At 34.3% G+C, this 26,418-nt stretch overlaps 1 protein-coding gene across 2 annotated transcripts; it reads right to left on the minus strand.

Annotated features, from left to right (window-relative positions):
- Window positions 1–116: 116 nt before the first annotated feature.
- LOC105336236 (Fanconi anemia group J protein homolog) lies at window positions 117–25,257 on the minus strand. Of its 2 annotated transcripts, none has more exons than XM_066078625.1 (30): window positions 25,172–25,257; window positions 24,703–24,799; window positions 24,127–24,238; window positions 23,924–23,962; window positions 23,750–23,833; window positions 21,635–21,735; window positions 20,604–20,734; window positions 15,280–15,369; window positions 14,913–15,006; window positions 10,694–10,819; window positions 10,198–10,293; window positions 9,469–9,604; window positions 9,273–9,319; window positions 8,895–9,044; window positions 6,706–6,921; window positions 6,500–6,536; window positions 6,330–6,391; window positions 5,854–6,111; window positions 5,521–5,592; window positions 5,145–5,274; window positions 4,642–4,742; window positions 4,425–4,460; window positions 4,212–4,339; window positions 3,837–3,901; window positions 3,586–3,697; window positions 1,880–3,242; window positions 1,505–1,568; window positions 1,258–1,386; window positions 752–906; window positions 117–260 (listed from the first exon to the last, which is right to left on the minus strand). In XM_066078625.1, the coding sequence occupies exons 2-30, from the start codon at window positions 24,790–24,792 to the stop codon at window positions 219–221; spliced, it is 4,266 nt and encodes a 1,421-aa protein (XP_065934697.1). In that variant the 5' UTR covers window positions 24,793–24,799; window positions 25,172–25,257; the 3' UTR covers window positions 117–218. The 2 variants fall into 2 exon arrangements, with proteins under 2 accessions (XP_065934697.1, XP_065934696.1); XM_066078624.1 differs by having other exon boundaries at window positions 23,750–23,836.
- Between the last annotated feature and the right edge of the window lie 1,161 nt (window positions 25,258–26,418).

Consider the following 26,418-nt stretch of genomic DNA (forward strand, 5'->3'; position numbering starts at 1 on the left):
TTTTTTGTATTCTGCTTCTAAGTGCAGAAAATTGAAAATTTCTAAATATTCCGAAAGTAAATGTAACTGTAATTTGAGATGGTCCCTAAAAACAACCATTTTGATCCACTAAACTGTCAAAGGCTTAGAGATCTATAAGATTTTATTTCTCTCATGCATTGTATATCAATAACAACTATAATGTACATTGTACAAGTAACATTAACAAGATCAATACATTAACAATCATTTATAGAAACAGTAGCTGAAATTAGCCAAACCTGAAAAAGAAAAAAAAATAGCTTAGCAACATATCAGTACACACAACATGCACTTTATTGAAGTAACTGTGTCACTGATAACAGATCAGATAAACATGTGGAAATTTTCACTATATCTACAGTAGAAGGACACAGACATGTATTTCAAGGCTGTAAATTGTTCAAATATTAGATTCACTATGAAAACAGTGAATGATAGAAGTAAACTAAGTTTGTTTTTTAATTCATGAAGGTTATTACAATTCCTTAAAAAGGAATATTTAAACAAATTTGGTTTACTACCATATCACCCTAAGCTGTTCTAATAAAATTGTCAAATACTTTGAATAGAAAATATGTCAGATATTTAAAAAAAAATAAGCGAGTTTGGCCAAAAGATAAAAAAAGTGAATGTACTGGTCTCTAGCACTCTCTCAGTTAACAGAGTTATTTAAAAGGAATGAATTTATTAAAATTGAAAATATAAAATAGATACATCTTTTTGGCCTTACCTGTCCTTTCTGAAATTCTTGTGAAGGATTCTCCACACATACGATCTCTGCTCCAATCAACTGATCTTGCTTGCCACGTTTGTGACACCCTTTACACGTGATAAATTGGACACAGCATCCCTCCTTTTCACTCCATATACTGTTCATCGTAAGACCTGTCAAACAGATTTTCCTGTGCGTTATTTATCGGTACATTCCTGAACCTTCAATACACAAACAGCAAGCCCTTTGGCTTTACTGGCTGAGTTTGAGTACTAAACACGAATCCTATTACAATGTTCTATGAGTACTAGGATATAAAACATTTTCAATCTATATAAATTATAAATTGCTGTTCACACTACGAAGTTCTTTGAGAAAGTATTATTAACAGTAGTTATTTAATTGCATTTAAAAAACATCATTTTAAAGGGATCTATCACATTTATGGACTGGTGGTTGAATAGTAATACATTCAGTCTCTATACATTAAATTCCCAGCCCTTTTACAGGAACTGTGGTCTTACCGCCATTTTCTGCTGTATAGGGCTGGAAACTTATTTCATCTCCTTTGTCAGACACAAAGATGACTGCCTTGTTCTTAAAGACCTCAGCTGTCTCCAGAAACTTAGGAACTCTTTTCCTTTTCTCGTGCTCTGTGAAAAGAAGCAGATTTTAAACCACAATTTGGAGAAGATATTTAATACTTAAAAAAAAGGTCTTAGCATCATAATATTAATAAAGAAAATAAGGAAAATTTGTTAGTAAACATACCCCCTAGCGGACTGATGAGACTGTGGCCACATTTTTTACAGGTAAGTTGCGCTTGTTTTTGAGTCTTGATAAAACACAAACACAGAGCAAATTATGAGAGTAATTATACAGTTGCAATCAATATAATTTCAATTTATTTGCGATATTCTTTCCTGGATTTTTTGGAATAATTAATACATGTACAAATGAGACTAAATTTCATATCTGGTTGAGGATAATGATTCCACAGTAATGCATGAAATACCGTATTTAATTGTCTATTACAATTCGAGCTGTACTTGCTACAATTTAAGCAGTTGTATGCAGTACACTGCACTTACATAAAAATGTTTAAATTAGGTTAATAATGATTTGAAAACCTCCCAAGACGGCTACCTGATTTTCCTTGCTGTCCTCTTCCTCATCCAAAAACTCTACCCCTTTCTTACGTTTGGACAACCTCAGATTGGATTTCGAGGCTGATGTCCTTTTCACTCCTCGAGGACCCCTTCTTGTCCTCAAAGTACAGTCCTCTTCTTTTCCTGCTACTTCCTCTTCTGCCACAGCCGTTTTACTAACATGACTAGAATTTTTAAATTCTCTCTCGCTATCGTCACTATGCACTGCTTCATTAGACATGTCCATGTTCTTCTCCATCTTTCGAAACAGTGGTTTCCTACTTGTATTTTTGGGTGTTGGGTCCAATTTTACCACATCTTCATCCTGGGAGTTTCCACCAAACAGCACAGGAGTGACTGGTTCTGCTGATTTAGTCTCACTTTTAAGAATTGGTTCTGGGTTCCTAGGATCATTTATGCTACAAAATTTGAAAAACCGGTTTGGTTTCTCTGCAGAACTCGTCTCATTCTGAACTGCTGCAACATCTCCTTGACAAGCTTGTGAAACTGGCCCACTCTGACCTGATGTTTTCTTGTTCTCACTGTCCCCTTCTGGCAGCTTAGAATTTTCAGTAAGATCTATAACACACTCAGCATTAGCTGTTGAACTGGATAAATCTTGCTGCAGCTTTTGAGGTCCTGTAGAGACAGTTTTTGATGGTTTTGTAACTGATGCTGCACTTGTTTGAAGTAAACTCTTCATAGGGGTTTGACCAAAATGAATCTGTTGTTGAATTTGACCCTTAGCTTTTCCTTCACCTGGACCTACCAATGTACTGCATGTTTGACCTGTGACCTTTCCACACACTTGACCTCCGGTCTTGTTTGGAGTCTGACCCTTACCTACGTTGAGCTGAGGTACAACAACTTTACCACTAGACTTAACTGTTGGTTTTGTAGGGGGTTCAATCAGATACATCTGTTGCTGGGGTGTCCCTTGTCCAATAATGATGTAATAAGGTTTGTCTTTGGGAGCACAGGACGAGTTAATGACCTTCATTATCTGTGACATGTGGTCAAGGGGTTGTGTATTAGGAAGGCTCATCTGGTTATTCTGGGTCACATGTGGTTGAACCACTTGTCTGTTTTGAACCAGGTCCTGGTAATTCTGGTTTTTGTGAACCTCAGTAGGGGACATCAGCACACAGTTATCTGTTCTTTGTGGGCTTGGTTCCGGGGACCCTAACAAAGTGTTAGGAGACTTCACAATAGATTTCAGTGGAGTGTCTGACAGGAAGCCCTTCCCTAGGGGTGTCTCTGACCCTCCTCCATAGGGGGTGGAGGTGATAGGCGAGGTCATTTGTGACCCCAGATGTTGACCAGGAGTGACAGGGGTCCCAGGGATGAAGGAGGTGTCAGGGCTACAGTAACAAAAGAAATTAAACCAAAGAACGGATAATTTTTTCCTTACCTAAATATCTTGTTATTTTAATTTCTGTTTTCTTTCTAAAGTTCTTTAAATTCTTACATGGAAGCTATACAAACACTAAAAAATTTGAAAGTTGAGAAACCATTTATGTACCAGTATTATGTTTGTTAGCCAGATAAGACTAAATTCAATGCAGTTCATAAAACTGCTGTTGTTTCTTGTTTGCAGAAAGTTCTACCATGGCATTATGTTTTAAGCTTTCAAGTGATGTACTTTTACACGGCAAATTTTTAATTATCAATTCAAATAATACAAAGAAGTATAAGATTCCATACTTGACAACAGGCATGTCTTCTTGTCTGTCCTTTGTGAACTTATCTATGGAAGTGATGGCAGAATCAAAGGTCTGGTATGTATGAACTTTTCTCCTCACCCACTTTGACAAACCTATAGACAAATTGACATTACATGTACATATAAGGATGTATCAAGTGTTATGGCTTTACAAAGATTTTAATCATGTTCTTACTTTTAACTTTTTCCAGTACAAGGAGAAATTCTGATTTTTAGACAATTTTTATGTTACCTTGAACTTTATTCTGATTCCGGACAAATCTGTTGTCCACAAGGATGATGGCTCCCCAGTCTTTCCTACAAAAGTAATGTTTTCTTCTTTTATAGTTTTAATTCATTCATACACCCTGAATTGTTCTTGTTTCTTTCATCAAAAATAATATATTTTATACATGTAGGTATAAGTAGATACGCACCAATTTCTCAACTTCCTTTGTTATTTTGAAAAGCAACAAAAGATAGATTTTATTTGAAACCATAAATTACCAACATCAAACGTGCACCATAACAAGCCAGGTGCTTGGTTAAAATCACCAATCTACCAAAGCACTCACCTGAGGCCAATTTCAGCAATTGGTAAATTTTATCAGTCAACCTGAGCACTCACCTGTGTCGGATGCAGCGTCCCAGGGCCTGGTTCAGTGCCCGAAAAGCCTGGATATCGTACCACTCGGACCCTGACAAGAGTCCGCGGGATAACCGGTACATGTTGTTGTACTCCTGCTTATACTTCACCTTCACAACAAGAAAATATCAAGTTATCACATTCCTCTTGTTTAATGCAATCCAATTTGATCAATCCATAGAACAATGACCATACCTGAACATCCTTTGAGTTGGGGTAGGGTATTCCAACCTGAAGAAAAGAAGTGCACAATGTATACATACTTCTCTTCTTAGAAGTTTTTGCAGTGCATGAAATTTTGTGCTTGACAGAATAATCACTAAATCTTCTAAAATTTTAGATATCGTTTTTGTGGTTTTTCTCTTACAATAATATGGTAAATTTAGGTTTAACTAAGACCATTATATCTTACAGTGATGACAGCCCTGGCGTAGTTGTCTGCGAAGTCCATCCCCTCACTGACTTTCCCCCGGAACACGGCCACAAACAGGGCTCCTGTCTTCTTACCCTCCGCTGAAACACATTCCAACACTAACATTCACATATTATTCATCATAAAAACATTAAGTCAAAAATAAAAATCAAAACAACTTATTAACTTAATTTAACATTATTCAACTACAGAACATGTAAGCATAATTTGGGGGCAACCATGTTCTATTGTATTTTCCAAAATCTTCTCAGCACATTTAAGTACTCACTTACAAATAATGAAAATAATTGCATAGAAAGGCTAGGTTAGACTGAGGTGGAAGATATAGCTAAGTTTGAATGACAAAATAAGTGCAAGATTATCAAACTACAAAATCTCATGAGTAAGCCAATAGATGCAGACATACTACAATCTTGCAACATGTTGACCAAGTCATAGAACTGCTTCATGATGTCCTCAAACCTCACACAAAACAGACTTACTCTGATCCTGTAACATGTTGACCGAGTCATAGAACTGCCTCATGATGTCCTCAAAGTCCACTCTCTCTGAGGAGCGGGGTTCCACCATCACCTCCTTATGTTCTTTGATCCGCTCCCATAAACCTGTGATCTGTAAAGAAAACGTAACGCATGTAATAAACAAAAAGCAATAGTACATGTCAGTAATCACTATATTATTCTTTTCTGTAGTTTCTGTTACATGTACAACTGACCAAATTAAATTCAAATAGCAATTTTTGCAAATGTACATTTATCTAACATTAAAATTATTCTACAAGACATAAAATGTTCTGACAACAGAATTCCTGTTTATTTATCATTATCCTATCAATGAGAGATGATTGAGCATACTAACCTCCCAGCGATTTCTCAGTTTACTTAGGGTACTGTAGGAGGGAACAAAGCATAGCACTCCATGGGGAACATGCTGAAATGTTCACAAAAAGTTGATTATTTCTATTTCAGCAGCAAGTAAGTGATCAATATATTTTGACTTATAAACAGATTGTAAATCTATTTATTCCAGTCATTTTATTTTGTATTTACCAGTGATGGATTGGTTTGTGGCATATATTTTTGTGACCAAGCCTACAGATAATCTTAAACCAGTACAAGAGACTGAAAAGCAGATTCTCAAAATATTCTGAGTGGAAAATAAGTTTAGAAATTAAAAGAACTGTTGCTTCACCTGGCATACTCTGAGGACCAGATCCCCCAACTCGTCCTGGAACTGTAGGGTCTCCACGGACCGGTACACAGCCTCTAGAGTCCCTCCCCGGGGCCCCTGACCGACAGTCCCCACCCACACCTGTTTGTCCTCAATCACATGGTTGGCCTCCAGTTTGATGGGGAAGGGCACGCCCAGCTCCGACTCGAAGGAGTTGATGGGTGACAGGGTACCACTGGTCAGAACCACACTTCTACAGACCGACAGGTCAGAGAAAGCCTTGAGAAACAAAAACAGTCAAGATGGAGTTAAGATTAAATTTAATACTTGTAGCAAATGAATTTAGAATATATAAATTAGATTTGAAAACTTTTTACTACAAAGCTACCATTAATGTCTCAAGTTAAGTTGGTAATTTAGATAAATGGAAAATTTTATCAATCTTAAAATTTATGATGTTTTTCACATTTGTAAAAAAAAATTGTAATCTTTAATACCACTCCTGGGTTCATGCACCAAAAGTTCAAGGTTAGCTGAGTTGTTGGAATCATGGATTGACCTATTAAAAGCATGGACAATTCTTTAAACTGTGCAATTCAAAGCAGCTATAAATGAATTTGTAATTTACACAGCATGAGCCTTAACAGATATGCTTGATTGAATTTACCTCCTCTTCTTCTTTTCGAATTCAACCACATATCATCCTGCAAGTATAAATATGTAGAGCTGTAAACCCGTTTTAAAACATAAATCTAATGAAAAAAAAAATTAGTTGATAAAATTTGCAGATAAATGTAAATGAGTAAAATTTATGCAAAAGACTTGATGAACACAAATAATATATAACAGGTACATGTACTTGATATTACTTACAGTGTTTGGATTCCTTGTGTAAACGGTTGCCTTGACAACGGCCATTCTGTAATCTGTGACATACTTCAGATCGTCCTTGTACAGGTAAGTCAACACCTTAACGATGTGCTCCAGAGTTTGTAAGGTGGCGCTGCTGATCTTGACCACGCGACCCGACATATCTTTGACGACGGTTTCTTTATCCAGGGCTTCCTCAAACACCGCCTTCAAGTGTTGCTGCAGAAAAAGAGATAGTTATTTGTAAAGGTGGTACTCGCATTTGTGTGACTAGATTTGGACAATAAGTGAAACTAGAGGTACTGTGAGCAAGCTCACAATTGATACCCCCCGCTAAGAAAAAAATCATAATGCGTGTATTTTTGCTATTATAGAAAATATTGGATGAATCTATTTCACTGTCCATTTTCTATAAATAACAACTGCTTTATTTTTGAAAACTGTTAATTTTTAGCTTCTAATATTTCCATTAATACAAGACATCACACAGACAGAATTTAGCTTTTTTAAAACAATGACCTTGAACTTTCTAAATTGACCTTGGGTCAAGGTCATGACACACCCTTTAATCATAAGCAATCTTTGTGTGAAGTAAGAACTTCCAATGTTTCCCCATAAGAAAGATATGGACCGGACACGAATTTTGCATTTTTTCTGTCAGTGACCTTGACCTTGCCCGAATGGCCTTGGTTCAAGATCATGACACACTCTTAAGTCATAAGCAATCTTTGTGTGAAGTAAGAACTTCCAATGTTTCTCCATAAGAAAGATATGGACCGGACACAAATTTTGCACTTTTTCTGCCAGTGACATTGACCTTGCCCGAATGACCTTGGGTCAAGGTCATGACACACCCTTAGGTCATAAGCAATCTTTGTGTGAAGTAAGAACTTCCAATGTTTCTCCATAAGAAAGATATGGACCGGACACGAATTTTGCACTTTTTCTGCCAGTGACCTTGACCTTGCCCGAATGACCTTGGGTCAAGGTCATGACACACCCTTCGGTCATAGGCAATCTTTGTGTGAAGTAAGAACTTCCAATGTTTCTCCATAAGAAAGATATGGACCGGACACGAATTTTGCACTTTTTCTGCCAGTGACCTTGACCTTGCCCGAATGACCTTGGGTCAAGGTCATGACACACCCTTCGGTCATAGGCAATCTTTGTGTGAAGTAAGAACTTCCAATGTTTCTCCATAAGAAAGATATGGACCGGACACGAATTTTGCACTTTTTCTGCCAGTGACCTTGACCTTGCCCGAATGACCTTGGGTCAAGGTCATGACCCACCCTTAGGTCATAAGCAATCTTTGTGTGAAGTAAGAACTTCCAATGTTTCTCAATAAGAAAGATATGGACCGGACACGATTGCACAGACAGACGGACAGACGGACAGACAGACAGACGGACGGACGGACAAGGTGATTCCTATATACCCCCCCAAACTTTGTTTGCGGGGGGTATAAATATATTCTTGTTGGATTTAAGTTAAGAGAAAGATTCATATATTCCTTGGTAGAATACATCCTTGAAATATACATAGATTCTCAACAGTATACTTTTTAAGGTGGCTCACTACACCTTGAAATATTTTCTCAAATCAGCAGAAAGTTACTTGATTATGATAGATATCATAATGGATAAGAAGTATTAAAGTCAAATAGGCAAAAAAATGTGCTATTTAGAATGAAAAATTACATTTTTGAAAATTTAATTCAGAAAATATGAACAAAAGCTCCAGGTGGATTTGAACTAATGATCTGCAGTTCAGAAGCCCAATACTTTAACCACTGAGCTACGACAATATACAACCGAAATGAACGATATAAACAGTTTAACAAAACATTAAAATCGCCATCTTGTGATGTTGTGTCTTAAAAAGTATAAGTCTGGGTGTAGTGAGGTACCTTAAGTGAATATAAGCCACAATGATGACTCCTAAAATAATGTGCAATAAAGAAGACTGTAAACACTTTCTATGCATAAGACAAAAGTGTTTGATTGTAGTTAGAATGTGAATATAGGTACTGTAGCATGACATGAGTACAGGTCCAGCCATCACCAAATTTTTTCATCTTTTTTCTCAGCCGCAAATCTGAAGTTTTATCCTGCACTTTTTATTCTCAGAATCTGATTTGAGTAAATTCTATATGTTTGTGATGGCGGTGCCTGGTCGCACACCAAAAATACCTGCATGTCCTGAAAGTGTTTGGGACCAGCCCCGATCTTCTCTAGTCTGACCACAATGTCGTAGCTGGACCAGCACTTGTACTCGTGGTCAAAGTCCATGTTCTGTAGATTGTCCTGGTTGTCCCTGATCAAACTTAGGAGTCCCGCACACTGCAGAGAATTCCAACAATATATTATTCAAAGTATATATACAATATACTTAGTCTTCGGTAAAATAATTAGATGAAAAGATTGTGATACTTTCGTACTTCAATGAAGTTAATTCATATATAAAATAGTAGTAATCTCTAGAATACACTTGTGATCTACCCAGTGGTTTATCGTCATTTCAGATTCATAAATGCCTTATGAATAATTGTCTGCATTTTAATCACTCACCAACTGCCTGACTCTTAGATGTTCTGCTGTTAGGATCTCGTACTTAACTGTAGAAAATAGTATCAAATATATTATGTTTAGATTACATAAGGCCTGCTTCTGACAAGAAACTTTATTGCTAAAAAATAGTAATAACACCGCATCAAACAGCAATTAAAAGACAAAAAATGGTTCTGGAAAAATAAAAATCACTGACTCATCTCGTCCAGTTCATTAACGGCTTTCTCCAAGGCATCATCCCCGATTTTCTCGCCTGCTGAGTCGCGAGATGTGTCCTCCATGTTGTGAGCTTCGTCCAGGATCACCACCTGGTCTTTGAGACTAATCTCCATCTGGAAAAAAAAATGGAACATACATGAACAATATACAATTATAGCCTTTTGATGAGGTCAATACATGGTTTTATAGACCTGATCAGAGTATATCGATTGAGGACGAAGTCCGAAGATGATATACTCTCATCAGGTCTATAAAGTAATGTACTGATCCATATCAAAAGGCTATAACTGTTTTATTATAACAAATCAAAAAATTATTCTCTTCAAGCATATAATAGTAAAATATAATACATGTAGGTGTTGATTTCGCTATTATGACATCACAATGTCGCACATGCCAAATATATATGTATTTTGTTATGAAAATCTATTTTTAGTATAGTGAGGTCCATAAATTTTCTAATTGTAGTATAGTAAGGTCTATAACAGAATTTATAGCATGATCATGTGACAGCAATTGACCAATCATATGCTTGGAGAAAACACGATATTATAATAATCACAAATAACTTAGTCAAGATGTTTGTGGAAAGTTTTTTTTGGAAAGTTCTTAAAAAAATAAATCAGGCATTGATGGATAAAATACAAAGTTCATATTATATTGGAGTAAATAATATTAAATAAAGGACTTTGTACAAAGATCTTACTGATTTCCTGATGACTGGGTCTATGAGGTAGTTGTATGGACAGAATACAATGTCTGCTCCACTCCTCAACCCCCTGGTGGCAAAGTACGGACAAACCTGCATGTGAATAAGAGTTTACAATAAACCACGCACTAAGACATGTAAATTTTTTATAAAAATGACAAGATTAGTCAACATCAAAATATTTCATTGACAATATTACTGAAACATCTTCATAGCTCTGACTTGAATTTGAAAGTACAAGTATTACAATGCCTGTCACTCACACTAGTACATGTAAGTACCTAAAACGATAAAACACATGTTGCCATAAATGTGTTTGCAGCTGATGCTTAACACTGATCATTGATACAGTACTTATTCAAACGTAAATTGGCCTCTTAAATGTAAAGGCCATTGTCATTCGCTCAATGACCAAGTCTTCAGTCAGTCAGTCTCATTCAATTTTTAACGCAACTTGCCTGCTCCAGCCCCTATTACCAAACCCTCTAGCTACCTTGATGTTCTTGGAGAGTCCCACAAAGTCCTCGATGTCCCAGGCCTCAGTCAGTCCTTGCTTCTTCACGTAGTCCTGTGTGGCAGGCATCCTCTTCAGGCGATCATTGAACTTGCAGCCTGGCCCCTTAAAACATAGTACATGTATAAAATAGTATAACATCTAATCAAGGGAATATATTCATACTGAGGCTAAATCTGATTCAGAGCAAAATTAACTTTCATCTATGCCATTTAATAATCTACCGCAGATTGAGATGTTCCTTGTAAAAAAATCAAAGTACTGAAAGTACTGTTAGACGGTGGCGCCGTTTGAAAGTGGCATATTACATGTATGGAAATTATTGTTGTCAAAAATCCACAGCCAGCAGCTCATACATGTACTAGCACAACTGGTCGTGAGTTACTCACATGGATAATTCTGTGGAAATCGTATTTGTGTTCACAATCCACACTTTACAAATATTTTGTCTCTTTATCGTCATCTTTTGGGGAAAACCCATAGATTTATCACAGTAGCCTTAGTAGTATAGAAGTTTGTATCTATATGTTTGTATCTATGTTTGAATCTATATCAGTTGACATTAAAACTCCGTTTTCGGTAATACATGTACTACACAAATGTATTTTGATTGCCCCAGAATGACTCATTAAATATGTGGGTTGCCACCACATATTGTATGAATAAATCAAATCCAAAGCGATTTCATCACAGTACGCCCAAATATTTGTTTGTATAAAGAAGGGGAATTTTGGTTTTTTTTTTCCTTTTTGACCTTTGGGTTGACCCCACAAAGGGGAACAACTTTTGAAAAATGTGGATTGGACTATTGTGCTTTAAAGATATTGTAGATTTCTCAAAGTAACGAGAACAAATAAAGCTTTGGTATAATAAAATACTTATCAGGTTTTTACTAACTATTTGGGCATACATGTAGTATGTTTATTGTCCTTCTCGACAGCATTTTCCCTCAATTTCTTTACGGGGAAAAAGTTGCATCATCACACTTGCTTGTGGACCATCACACTTGCTTTTGTCCTCATAGTCAGTTATACATTTAGGTGTACAGAAAACGGAATAGTTTGCAAGAACCTGTTTGATAAAACTGGTATTGCTTTTGGAATGCACGTCATCGTCATCATGAAACAGAAGAGTCAATCAATATTTTATCTTCGACTGTAGTGGATTATTTCCATTTGCTCACAACGAAAGTGAATAAAATTTTAGCAAAAAATATACAATATTCAGTCGCGGCAGTTTCATTAATCAACGTTTTAAAGTACATTTGTCTTATTGTATTTAGCTATAGATTTATTTAAATCATTTGAATGAATTTAGGAAAGTCACATGTATATTTTATCGCTTCTCAGTACACTTTAACACGCATAATTTACTTGCTACATTAAAATTTTCTAGTAAACTTACAAGAAATATAGATTAATTATTCAAAATTAGTTTTTAAAAACACCAAACAAACAAAATCCAAGTTAAACGCTTGTTTTTCTGACCGTACAGCTGTGTATATAAATTTCATTTTATTCTTTGCATGTACTATATAGTCTATACAATAGATCTAGGGTCCGCAAATCCTGGCAATATTTCTGGAAAGCTATGGTTCTGTAGCTTAGCAGAATACTACAGTCATCTATGAAGCACCTTACCTTTTACCTTCATGTTTCGTTATTTATTGCAAATATAGCATGGATGTATACGCTACGGCCGATGTAGCATTTCGTTGAGTGATGACACTTTCTAACCGGTGTGCAATTCGATTTCGATTGCAAGTCGCAACAAACTGGCGCATTTATACAGGCCCGCAGATTTGTAAATGGAAACAAATATCGAAGAAACTCATAATACAGTTGTACTCGCAAGTAAAAAATTATTTGAGAACAAAAGGGGCGATATTTACGTACATGTGTCTGTTTGCGAAAAAATCCCCCGAAACCAAAGAAAAGGTTCTCTTATAGCAGAGATGGGCACATATGGATTAAAGTCACAGATTGTACTTCGCTCATCAAATTGCGTTATTTCAGTTTAGTGTGAAAAATTCGTCAGAAACTGTTAAGTGAACAAAATTATTATATCTTACATTACCGTTCACAATGTACCATAAACGTATATAGAATATTGCATGAGTTGAACCGATTGTTTTTTTCCCCCAAAAAAGCTAGCGTTTGCTGCAAATTAGAGATATGTTAGATACACGAGCTGACACGCCGTGAAATCCATAAGACGTTTTTACTTTCACAGCATGTCTTTAATCCCTTATTTGCTTACAAAAAATCTGAACTGAAAATCTTACAAACATCTAATATTGTTTGGTTTTACATGTACATGTAAAATGGCGACTTGATTTGCACGTGAATTTTACAATCCGAGGTCAATCGATAAGCGTGTTTGAGAGAAAGTCAGCAGCAAGTAAAGCGTCAACATCAGTAGTAAATATTGTCTGATGAATATTGGGGTGCCTGTAATAAAATTAATGTTCCTACAGACTGAGTGGGTTACGAAATTAGGTAAATCACAGGATAGTCCAAAATTAAACACATTTGTATCGTAAATTTCAAGTTTTTTGTATGTTAAGAAAACACATGCACACTTGTAGACGAAAGTGTGCCATTGCAGGCACGTAGCATCCTAATCCGTGGGGGGGGGGGGGGGGGGGGGGGGAAGCTGGCGTACTATATAACTTCAATTTCACTCCTCATTTTCTTATTTTCATATCAATTTTTTACATACTCCCAAAAAAGTGGGGGGGGGGGGGCAACTCCAACTTCATGATAATTCTATTTTTTATATGTAAATTTTAAAGAATTGGTTGCTGCGAGAAAAAGTGCGGGGGGGGGGGGGGGGCCCCCTGCCCCCCCCCCCCCTGATGCTACGTGCCTGCATTGATTGGTTGAAGTTCAATAAAATGTAATTTATCTAATATTCATCGTCAGTATCTGTTGTGAATTCTTTAGAATAAGCTACAACAAAATAATTATTCTGCTTCAACTAAAATTAATGTGTTGAAAATGAATGAATTTATCGATGAAGCATACTTGTTGACATATGAATTGCCAAACCTGTTTAAATAGTGTGTTTCTGACAATTGTTTACATTTTAAAAAAAACAAGAAGTGATTATTGTGAGATCTCTTAGCCAATTATCGCAGTGATATAGTTTTTGCAGTCCTGATACAGAGTTTAACGTCACAACTGGCAGTTGGTGCATAAATTATCGATACTGCGTAAGCAGACAGGGTAACGGCTCATTTAAAATAAAACACAATTTCATAAATTATTCAAATATATGTACAAAATGATTAGCAGCTATAATGCTTAAAATATCTGATAAGATTAGAATGTTATCATACTGAAATCGACACAGATAAAACATTGCGTGTAACACTGCATACCTAACAGAGTTATCGTTCCTTATCCGCTAGGGTCCCCGTGAAAAATACTCTTCCGGTCAGGACCGTAGCAATAGACCTTGGCTATTCATAGCCACCGTCTAATAATCACCTGGTTTTGCCAGGTGATTAGGCGGACAAATCAAATCTTGAGATAGAATAATTTATAAAAATGTTCTACATCATGAAATACCAACATCCCTGTACACATCTGTGATACCTACATTTCTGTACAAATTTGTGATATCTACATCCCTGTATATATCTGTGGTACCTATATCTCTGTACACATGTGTGACATCCACATCCCTGTACACATGTGTGATATCTACATCCCTGTACACATCTGTTATATCTACATTTCTGTACAAATTTGTAATATCTACATCCCTGAATATATCTGTGGTACCTACATCCTTGTAAAAATGTGATATCTACATCCCTGTACACATGTGCAATATCTACATCCTTGTTGACATGTGATATCTACACCTGTACACATCTGTGACATCTACCTCCCTGTACATATCTGTGATATCTACATCTCTGTACACAAGTGTGATATCTAATTCCCTGTACACATGTGTGATATCTACATCCCAGTACATATCTGTGACATTGACATCCCTGTATAGATCTGTGATATCTACATCCCTGTACACATGTGTGATATCTACATCCCTGTACACATGCGTGATATCTACATCCCAGTACATATCTGTGACATCTACTTCCTTGTACATATCTGTGATATCTACATCTCTATACATATCTCTGTGATATCTACCAGGACATCCCTGTACACATTGTGATACTTACGTCAAGTAACTCCTTACATCCTTCATTCTTGCCCTTCATCTGACTGACAGCAGGATGGATACAGGTATGTTCCCTGGCAGCTAGAATTGTCATTCTGTCAAGTCAAATATATATCATATAACTATGACAAAACATGGCACTGTATCTAGTCCCTTAACATATAACTTGAAATCTTTTTCATATTGTGAGGAAAGGTCTTTAAATAAAGTACAAAAATTCACATGACTGTACATTATTGGTACTAATATTTTACAAGAAAATAAAGCACATTAAAATACATTTATATTTAATTCAAAAAAATTTAATTCATGAACAGATAAAAAAAGCAGTCTACAGCAGTTGTGTCCCTTTCCCCAGCTGAGCTTACTTGACTTCCCTGTAGGCCGTTTTCTTCAGCTCACGGATGATCTGGGCAATCTGTTTGTGTGTTCTGGTTCCAAAGTAAATCTTGGGGACCCTGAAAATAAACATTAACAAATAATTACCCCAGGTACTTATTATTACAGATTACGTACAATATTTAGTTTCATACTCAGAACAGATTAGCAACATATATGACGGACAGACAAGCCACAAGTCAATTCATTTACTCACTGGTAACCGTTTATGTCTTTATAAAATATATATAGACTTTTTGTAATTTACCTCAAAAGGAGTTAATAAGAGAGAGGGATACATAAAATTCCTTGCATTTATCATCATCAGCTTTCGTTGTAGTGTACACTAAGTATATGCATTACTTCTAAAATCAATGTAGAAGGCAGCTAATTTTTGTTTTGATTTTAAGTATTGTACATGAATTTAATATGTACTTCACATCCTAAGAGGGATGGGGCAGACTATGTCTGCTGTTCAAGCCTACTGAAAAAGGAATGCTTAACTGAAATTTTTTAGGTAACTGATTTTTGAGGAATGGGAAAAGACCCTTTTTCAGATTGTTTAAAAATACATGATGAAATTCATCTCAGATATACAGAATTTATCTTTCAAAATCTCACATTTTGAAAAAAAAAATCATTCTATTTTGGTTGAAGAATCAGTTGGTGATACATGTATACACATGACAGAAGTTGCACCCATTCAAGACTAGCTGTGAGTTTTACAATTCTTACCCTTCAAAACATTTCAAAAATGCATTTTACAGTCAAATATCTGAAATTTTGAAGAAAAAAAAATTTTAATTGGATTTTGTATATTATGTACTTTCTTTCAGATTAATATTTCAGTGTCTAAATTGTCTTTAAAACATCTCCCTTTAAAATATGATTTCATCACTATCAACATTTTCATATCAGTTGCCAAAAAAAACAGATTCAAAAGAAATAATTTAAAGCTACATACTGTGGAATCATTTAAATTCATAAATTCATGGGAGCCAATTTTCTTGGATTATGACTTTTTTGCTGATTCGTGGGGATGTGATTTTGTGGATGCGTCAGTTACTGTTTCAGCAACAAAGATAAGGCTACCCACGAATACCACGAAAATTGAGCCACCACGAATTCTAATGATTCCACAGTAACATAAAATTTAACTGTAGCATTCTCTTCTTCTTCATATTTTTTTATTTCTTAACAAATAAGCATCAATTAATTTTTTTAAAAGGCACCCCCCCCCCCCCCAAAAAAAATAAAAATTTCAACACATTCTATACAAGAATAAACATATAAATAAAATCGTTAATAGATGTACATATACTGTTTGCATAACACACCATCTGCTTGGATTTGCAGCTTGATTCGCTATTTTTAATGAACCTGTTATTTCATGATGTGGGTTACATCTCCTTAATTGCCTCCTTTTAATTTTGTTGAGTGGGGCAAACAGACAATAAATTCAAATAATCTGCTTAATAACTTTCAATTTTCTAAAATGGATTAAAATGTGAATAATCTTTAAATCTCCATTCAAGCAGAATTTGGTGTTAGGATAACCCCTCCTCTCCGAAATAAATTCTGATCAAAATCATCATTTGTGAAGAGAAGTAACAGATACTTAAAACCACCAACATTGTTCAAAATGGAGTTTTATGAGAAAACTTTAAAATTACGTAGCACCGTGTCCCACAGCGAACGATATACACTGTTTAAAAGCAGACACATTGTCAGATTTAAATGTATTTTATCTACCCATCGATTCCGCTCTACGCATAAATATAATCAGATAGGAAGATGAAGATGTCACTTCCATTGGCTTCTTTATTTTCTCTGACTCTCTCTTCTAGGTTCATTATCCATACATCTGACAACAGTGATCAAGTTAAATACCGCATCAGCATCCATCAAAACTATCCAGAAGAAAAAACTACCATTCAGAGTCACCAACTCAATTAAATAATGTCATAGTGATTTCCTTTATGCCACGATGAGAGCGATCTTGCCGCAATTTATCGGACTATTCTTGTAACAAGCCTCACTAAACATCCATTGGCCGTTTCCTGACAAGAGCATCTTCAAAGATTCTTACACAATTGGCGAAAATGACCACGCTAAACTCCCCAATTGGCCTAATTCTATTTCCCCATCTAGCCAATCTTGCCTTGCCTTGTGCAAAAAGCAATTGGATTTGAAACCTATATTGTTGTCAATTTCATTCTCGATGTCTAGCAATCTGTGTGATTATTTGGTTGGCCAAACACTGATTTTCAAGATTACGGCCCCAAAATCAAATCATCCCTATAAAAACGGCTTTTTTCTTTGGTTTTCCAAAATACTTTCTTCTATTATTCTAGCTTAATGAAATTACTTGTTGTTCCAAATTCACATCACTAAAAGTTTTTCTCCCTAATAAACAAAATTAGCAAAGAAGAGAGCACAAATTAATGCTATTGATTACATGATGCAGATGGACTTCATGATTATCTAAATAAACAATTATCCAATTTTGACCACAGACGACAAAACCAGATTTTTAAACCACAAAATGAACTGTTAAAGTAATACAGTATTTTACAAACAAAAATTTGAAATATAAAATAAAAAAATTTTAATACAAAAATAAAGGAAAAGGACAAAATATCTATAGATTTTATTTATAGAAATATCACACACGAACAGGTTCTATTAAAAGTCATGTAAATGGCAACTTTGCATCACCAACCCATAAAAGATTTCCACAACAGACAGGCAAAAAGGAAAGGTATTCCTACCAAACAAGTTAATCAATATATAATTGGGAGGCAGCATAACAGTTAGGTGACATTGTCAAGAAGCAGATCAAGCCCAAGAAGAGTTCATGAATAATGTAACAGGTAGACCATCATCCACCGTAAAGACAAGACACTGGGGCCCCGTGGAGAGGCAGGTAAGTCTCGTTATGTACCATCCAGAAATCACACCTAGGTGGGCCAATCAATCAGTCAGGACCCTGGCACCTCGGAGGAAAAAATCCCTCTGATACCTGACAGGCAAGGTGTGATCATATATTCATCATAGCACATTTATTGCTAGATCTGTCACCAGTGTCTCAGGCTTTGTGTGAGAGATTGTTTACAAATGAAATAATTCTCACCGCTGGGTGGTCCGCCAGACTTATTTCATCATGATCAAATTAATTCAACGCGCGTTTATTTACATGTGATGATTTCTCGCTCTTTTCCCCTTTGTGGCACTGCGTCATAAATCTTACGGTATTATATGCAATTGTTTTACAACAAATTGGTCATGCTGTAAACAGTACTCTGACAATTATATCCAAATCTGCAACAAGATAATGTTCTACTAATGAGCAAATTATTCAGGATGCAAGTCAAACAGAAATTTTGTCAAAGTTACAGCTGTGGACGACGTTTCGAATTAGATAATTCTTTTCATAAAACAGGTACGGAGAAACCTTCACCATGCCTCGCTTGTTCTCTGACTGAGTTTAGTGGGAGCATTGTCTACCGAATATTATGCTGCTGGCAGTGAATTGGTCCATAGTCTCCATAATTTATGTTAAAAACAAGAATATAATAGTCAAAACCTCTTTTTCCACTGTTTTGAATGCAGAATGTATTCTTTCAATTTCTTGGGTTATAATTATTATTACATACATGTATAAATCTTGGTAATAGCATTTCCTTAACCATGGAAAGAAATTTGTCAATAAACTGCATCCTAACTTTTACAAGTTTGTTTTCAATGCTAAAAATGATCAGTATTTTTGCCTAGCAATAATATTATATATACAACATACCAGCTAGTCAATAAAATATTTCATTACTTTTATTTCATCCAGCATTTATCAATCTTATTTAAATTGCATAAATGACCAATGAATCTTGAAAGGGATTAGAATAATTACAATTAATCAGATACAAAAAATGACTGCTCATAAAATGCATAGAGTTGTAATTCATATTTTTTTCAGAAATTAGATTCAGTTGACAAAGCTCTATTGCATCAAAACAATCAACAATTGAATGCATTGTTCTAAAGATTTTAGAGAACATTAAGTTTCTTTTAGAGAAAAAGTAAACTTTTCATCTTTACTCAAATTTGTTTTATTTTTTTTTTTAATTAATTAATTAATAAAGGTAAGTAGACATGTTCCTCAATATTATGTAAATTTTCCCAGGAATTTTTTTATTGATTTACTACTACATGTACTTTGACAATTAAGCTTCTTTGCAAAAAACTAGGGTACCTTGAATACGAGGCATTTGTGCAAGATACTAGAGTATGCAATTTCCTATACAATCTTTTTGAAAATACACTTGAAAGATGATAATAAAAAATAGTGTGTTGTTATTTCATTTGGTATATTAACAGGCTGTTGAAAATTTGAAAAAAAAAAATATTATTTTTCGATGAATATATTTTCCTATGGAACTAATAAACTATCTCAACTTCAATTTTGGCATCTTAGATTTTATCAAACATAGACATCTTACAAATAAATGCAGCGTTTAAAACCAAATCATTTCCCATCAGACTAAAAAATCTATACAGAAAATCTTTAAAGTGAGGATGGCTATAGCACATTCAATACACATAATTCACAATATTTATCTATGACAGATGGAATTTAAAAAAAAAAAAAAAAAGCAAATATCAATACATAGTAGATTTATTAATACAATTTATATATTTACAAGAACATTAAATCCATTTATTTTTATATTTTTCTCCTTAAGGTCATAAAATTATAACACAGTTGAATTGTTCTTGCCAATGCATGTTTTTGTATGATGTTTGATAAAAAAAATATCTCGAACAATATACGGTACCTTTGAAACTGAGCTAAAACTAGTGTGATGGACAGATAGACAGAAGAATAGATGGAAGACAGACATGTCAAAGACTTTATGCCCCACACATTCATGGTGGCGCATAAAAAACGTCCAGAGTTGTTTTTTTTACTATGATAAAAAATGTAATAAAAGATTTCAAGATAGCATCTGAATTATGATTTTTATGTACATAGGCTTATGCGCAATGACCAAACATTTTTGACATCAGTCTTCAAAGAAATAATCTTTTTTCCCATGGTTCGGATATTCAGTTCGCTAGCCTGGTCTGTAATAACTTAGTTATAAATAAAAGTACTTCAATTTTGTATATTAACTAGATAACTTGTACATGTATGAATTTGACCTTGAACTATAGAGAGAACTTTAATATACACCAGTAGGTAGTGCCTCTTCTCCCATTCTTTCGTTTCTTTCTTATTAAAATATTGCTTTAATTTTAAAATAAAATGATAACTTACTTCCGTGCCTTGGGTGCTGAGTCTGCTCCACACGTACAAGGTTTGCTAGTGTCTGGGGAGCCACTATTGGTGGACTGCTCACATTCCGGTGGGGAAGTCTCATAGGAAATAGACACGTAAGGCCTAGCATTCTACAAAAAAAAATTCAAATCTGTATACAATTCATCCTGAAACAACATGTACATTAAAAGACATCTGATGGCATTTATACAAACTATTGCAATGTACTGAAGAACTTAAAGCAATATAAGCTGCATTTTTTTTAACTAAAATGTTTTTTCCTACTAAAATAACAAAAATATCATGGTTTTTAAATTTCTGTTAGCCACATTTTTGTGGAAAAGGTCGTTAAGAAGCCTTATTTGGAGCAAAATTGAGTTATTGTCGTCCTGTACAAAAATTGATTTGCTATATATTCCTTTAATAGAAGAGAAATATTTCCTTTGACAAAAATAAATGATTTTTTCAAATCTTATTTATCATAATAGTTTCAGTTATATGCAGACTTATCATACTATCAGGTTTTTGCAGCAAAATAAAATTCTAAAAAATACAGCTCATATTGATTTAATCATGAGTAAAGATTTATGATTGGCAATTCAAAAACAAATGTCCGTCAACAGATGGGTTCAATTTCCCACAATTTTACTGCAACATAAATGAAAGGATCATCACTAGTTTTCATTTAAAAAGTCTTCTATCTACTATCAATCAATTACAGGTAATTCTAGTCTCTCAATATTTCTCAGCATTTCTTTTAAACATATAAACAAATAATGTCAACATCATTCATATAACATTATTTTGCCTTTATTGTCTCAGCAAAAGCCTACTTTGTATTTAACTATCAGATACAAATTGTGTCCAATTCTTTCAAATATTTTCAATACCACTCCGATTCATCACAAATAGAGAGCTTGATATGTCTTTCACAGTAACACAAATTTTAAACAACAGACAAGAAAGTTGACCCACCAACCATGTTTTCAACAGTGTACATCATTACACTAATTAATTAACTAGACATCTACCTGTTTTGTGTTTCCAGGTGTTCTAAAGCTCCCTGGCTGTTTGAAGTCGTCATCATCATCATCAAACGCTGAAGGACTGGCAGAGACAGCATTCAAGACACCTTCAAAATAATGTAAAATTGATTTACAATAATTGATCTTAAAAGCAATCCTGTCCATAACTATAATGTACCAATACAACTGTCCTAATGGGACTAATACCCCCAGCAATGCTAATTTCAAATGGGACAAATATGAATTTCATAAAGTAACTAAAATATAAAATGAAAGTATTTCATAAAGTAACTAAAATATAAAATGAAAGTCATAAAGGTTTGTGATATATAAATTAAAAAAATATTTTAGAGTTGTAAAAAAAAAAATCAATTAACAAAGAAAAAATCAAAATTGTCAGAACTTCCCTGTGAATATATATGTAATACATGCATTTAAAAATTTCTGTATCCATGCAATGTCAAATATTTGTTCATTTGATATAGAGAGTAAAAACTCAGTGACAAAAAGCCCTTCCTTTGCAGTAAATAAAAATAGTAATGCAAAACTCTCCTGTGGTTAACACCTTGGATATGTTTCTATTCTGTGTCTTGACAGATGCAATTAGTCATTTCAAAATTTCCTCACTTTCTCCTATAGTACAATGCAACTCCATATCTCGGAAAATTGATCCCATAAGACCTATGATTTTCTATGACAAACTCGCAAAACATTATCAATATTTGCATACTTTCATTATTTAAATGTAAAAAGGAGAATTTAATATTACTAACAATTTTTAAATTTCCAAAACACTACAATCTTATCAATGATTTTGAATTTCATTTACATGAATGCCCTATTGGGTCTTTTCCTCATTTTTTTTTTTATAAACTACTAAATTTAAACAGCTTCTAACTAAAGTATAATTATTCAAAAAATTCATTTCTTTGTTATTAATGATATAATTTATTTCCTTATAATGACAGAATCTTTTGGTTTATATGAAACAGTATCAAAATAACCCACAAACCACTGCCCATTTTTCAGATTATCAATTTTCCCTAAACACATGCTCCATCTAAACCATGCCTCAGATAATGCCCCCCTTGGGACAACTGAATCAGCCACATTTGTCTTTGATGTTCTTTTCAGCTTCTAAGACTTTATCATTGACAAACCAAAATTCTGCATTGTGAATTGATAGAAATTAGAATACTTATAAAACATGTTATGGAATAAGGACAAAAAATCTCCATCTGGATGTATTTATATAAATATATTTTGGAGTGTTTACTATTAATTAATTGATAAAATTTGTAAGGATTACCTCCTTAACTTTTCAACATCGGTGTACAATATATAGGATATGGAAAATAAAAACTGTCATACAATCATTAAATCTGTACAAAAGTCTATACGGGGTAAAATATTGCATCTACAGGCAGATGGACAGACAGACAGAGTAGGCGTTTCAAAAAATCCCCCCTAAACTTTGTTGGGGGTAAAATCATATCATATGATTTTCAAAGAAGTTTATTGGACAAGTAAAAAAAAAACAACCTGTACAAAAGACAAGTGAATATTTTAATTCATGTTGAAACCTGAACATTAATCAAATAGTATTGAATATAGAATACCGTAATTCGTTTCAATTCCACAATGTTAAAATTTCATGATTTCACTAAATGTACTTATTGTAATGGTTTAAATTTCACTCTGCAAGAAAATCAATTGATCAAGGTATAAACATTGGAATGTTTTTGAAAACTAATTTTAGCATTCCTGATGGGTTTAATTTTTCAGAAAAAATGATAAATCGTGAACATAGTGATATTAAAACCATGGTGATTATTTGCCAATCTACAGTTATTCCAATGAGGAAGTGAATATCCTGGAAATGAAAACCATGTATTACATTAGGCTGTGCACTCTGTTTTGCTTTTTTGGTGGTAAACCACTTCTGCTAAATCAAGTACATCTTCAAATAGTAATACTATTCATATACAATATAGGCACATTCTGAAATATGCTAATTCAAATCCATGCTAACATGTTGAAAAATAATTTTCCGCCAAATATCGTACACACTAATCCACACTATCACCCATTTACAATATCAATACATTTTAAAGTACATACTTGATATTGCTTTCTTTTCAGCAGCTTTGCTGGCAGTTTCCTTGCTATCTTCACTACACATACATGTACAATTCTTTTTACTGTCTGCTGAAACAAAGCTGTAAATTTTACATCTAATTTATGAGAAAATATTAAAGACAGATTTTCATACCTTGAGGTTAAACACACCAGTACCTTTTTCACTCGATTCTGAGAGTTCTTTTTCCCTTTTGTCTACAATTAAAATAAACATGTACTTCATCACTTCAAAAATCACAATAATCTCCATGGTATATGTTTTAAGCAGATGAGAAAAACTATTCATTATATACACACGTAAAACATAATCATAAGCAATTTGAATACATGTACTTATTAATTCAAAAGGGAATACTGACTGTATTCTGCAGTCTGCCATGCTAGAGCAGAGCATAATAGAGCCAAACTTTTGCCACTGCCTGTAGGGCTTTCCAGTAAGCAGTTTTCTTTTCTCTCTATTCCTTTAATCACCTTCAAAATCAAATCTCAAAATAAAAAATCAGCATAATAAATATAATACTGGTCAAGAAAATATCACACTGCACATAATAAAATCATTCATGGTGGAGGCAAGGAATCAAGAAGGATTTTCAAACTAATAGGCCAACCACAGTATACCGAACTTTCTGTGCACATGCAAGGTGACTAATGCATCAGTTAAACAAAACTTAAAGGCAATGGCTTTAAGCATAACCAAGAAATAGTGAATACTTTTGGCTATTTTTCTTCTCCAGGATATGACGAAATGTGCATTCCAATGGATACAAAAATTTCAGAAAGTTTTACGCATTGTTTTCGTTCCCTTTTTACACCAACACATTAAAAATTGTGTAATGTTTTCAGTGAAAATTTGGGCTTGTTAATGTTTTATTCTTGAGAATGGTTAATTTTTATTTTGAAATGAATCACTGCAATGATGTGAGGCACAAGTATACCTTTTCCATCATACTGAACTGTGAAGGGTACGGCTTACACGGGAACACTACCTCCACCCCATGGATCATTTGCTTCTTTTCTGTGGCCATGGCAGCTCTGCAATTAAGTTAAGAGAGAATCAAATCAATAAAATGATATGTTATTTATCATTGAAATACAGTATTGTAGTACAATATTACAGATGAACATGTCTGACTGTTATAACAAAGACATAAATAACATGTCACTACATAAAGCTGCGTAGCATGGATTGCCTACCTATAGCTTTGTTTACAATATAATCATTATACCCGAATTAATCTTGTTTAGCTACTATATATGGCGAGTTGACATGCAAAGAAATGCAACAATACTCCAGAAGACATGGAAGAGGTCTTGCAAAGTATTAGAAGGAATTTGTATGGTGAAATGTGCAATAACTATGCTATTAGTACATACTATCATGAAAAAGGTAAGTGTATACCTTACCTTATTCATATATTGTAGTCTAACTGCTCAAAATATAAACAATATTTCTTATGAAGTTTCATTTCTTATATTTCCCTCCATTAGGTCACATACCACTATTTTTACCCCGTGCTCATTGACCACGCAAGTAGTTCCATTCTAAAAATGTATGTATTATTTCAAAAATTCCTAGGGGTACTAAATGGTCGAATTTGGTTCCTTTAATGGCATGGATGGAAAGAAGAAAGTTTGAAAAAAAATACAGACAGGAAAATGTTTAGAAAAATTATCTTTACAGGCGCAATAGAAAGGTTGTAAAGAGGCCAATGTTTACACAAATTCCAAAGTGAAAGTGAATTTTTCATGGTAGGGGTTATTTTAGGGGCCATATCTCAGTCCCCTCTCGATTGATTTTCCTGTAGTTTGGATATGCTGTTGGACTAGTGTCATTCTATAGGTATGCTGTATTTGAACTCATTTGAGCCGGTGGAATTTTTTATATGATTTATTTTTGTATAAAGGAATAAGAGGGGAAAATAATTGTGGTCTGTGTCCTATCAGGTCAAAGGTCAAAATCCACGTTTATCAACTTAAGTCTAATTTTTCGTTATTTTTCAAACAATTAGGATGAATAATGACATTTTGTGGGGTTCTTTTTCAATTTTGGCAGATAATATGAAAAAATAACGGTAAAAATTGTGTGAAATGGATTTGAACGGGGTGTGAACAGCATGGTGTCATCAATGAGTCAAACAGGGGACGTAAGTACTTGCAAAATGTCTAAAAACACTTTCTAATGTTAACTTTACTTATCACCCAAATCATAAAAGAATTGGTCGATTTGTCATTAAGTTATAAAGCCTTAAATATACCCCCCCCCCTCTCTCTCTCTCTCTCTCTCTCTCTCTCTCTCTCTCTCTCTCTCTCTCTCTCTCTCTCTCTCTCTCTCTCTCTCTCATATTAATCATATTACATGTAAAAGTATATATATATTTCCTTTAATATTATTTTGATTAAATCATAAGGAGGAAAGTAGGGCTTATGTTACTTTATGATTCCTTTGAATGATTACATGTTTCACTGCCTAGCAGATTGCATGACAGGACATACAAGCTGGTAAAAATGGTAAAGGGGCACCTGCTACCCCCCCCCCCCCCCCCCCCCCCCCAGTTAACACCATTTTGAAAGAGACATAATGAAGAAAACAACAAATGGTAAGTTGATTTTATACATTTATTCATATTTTTCTTACAATTTAACAATTGAAA

The sequence above is a fragment of the Magallana gigas genome, chromosome 3, assembly GCF_963853765.1.
Source record: "Magallana gigas chromosome 3, xbMagGiga1.1, whole genome shotgun sequence".
NCBI classification, from domain to species: domain Eukaryota; kingdom Metazoa; phylum Mollusca; class Bivalvia; order Ostreida; family Ostreidae; genus Magallana; species Magallana gigas.

Coding starts and splice junctions, on each gene's coding strand:
- LOC105336236 (XM_066078624.1), bottom strand. CDS start 24,792: ATGGCCACAGAAAAGAAGCAAATGATCCATGGGGTGGAGGTAGTGTTC. Junction 1,569..1,879: donor AGGACAGCAAGGAAAATCAG/GTAGCCGTCTTG, acceptor TGTTTTATCAAG/ACTCAAAAACAAGCGCAACT. Junction 261..751: donor AAGAATTTCAGAAAGGACAG/GTAAGGCCAAAA, acceptor TTTCTTTTTCAG/GTTTGGCTAATTTCAGCTAC.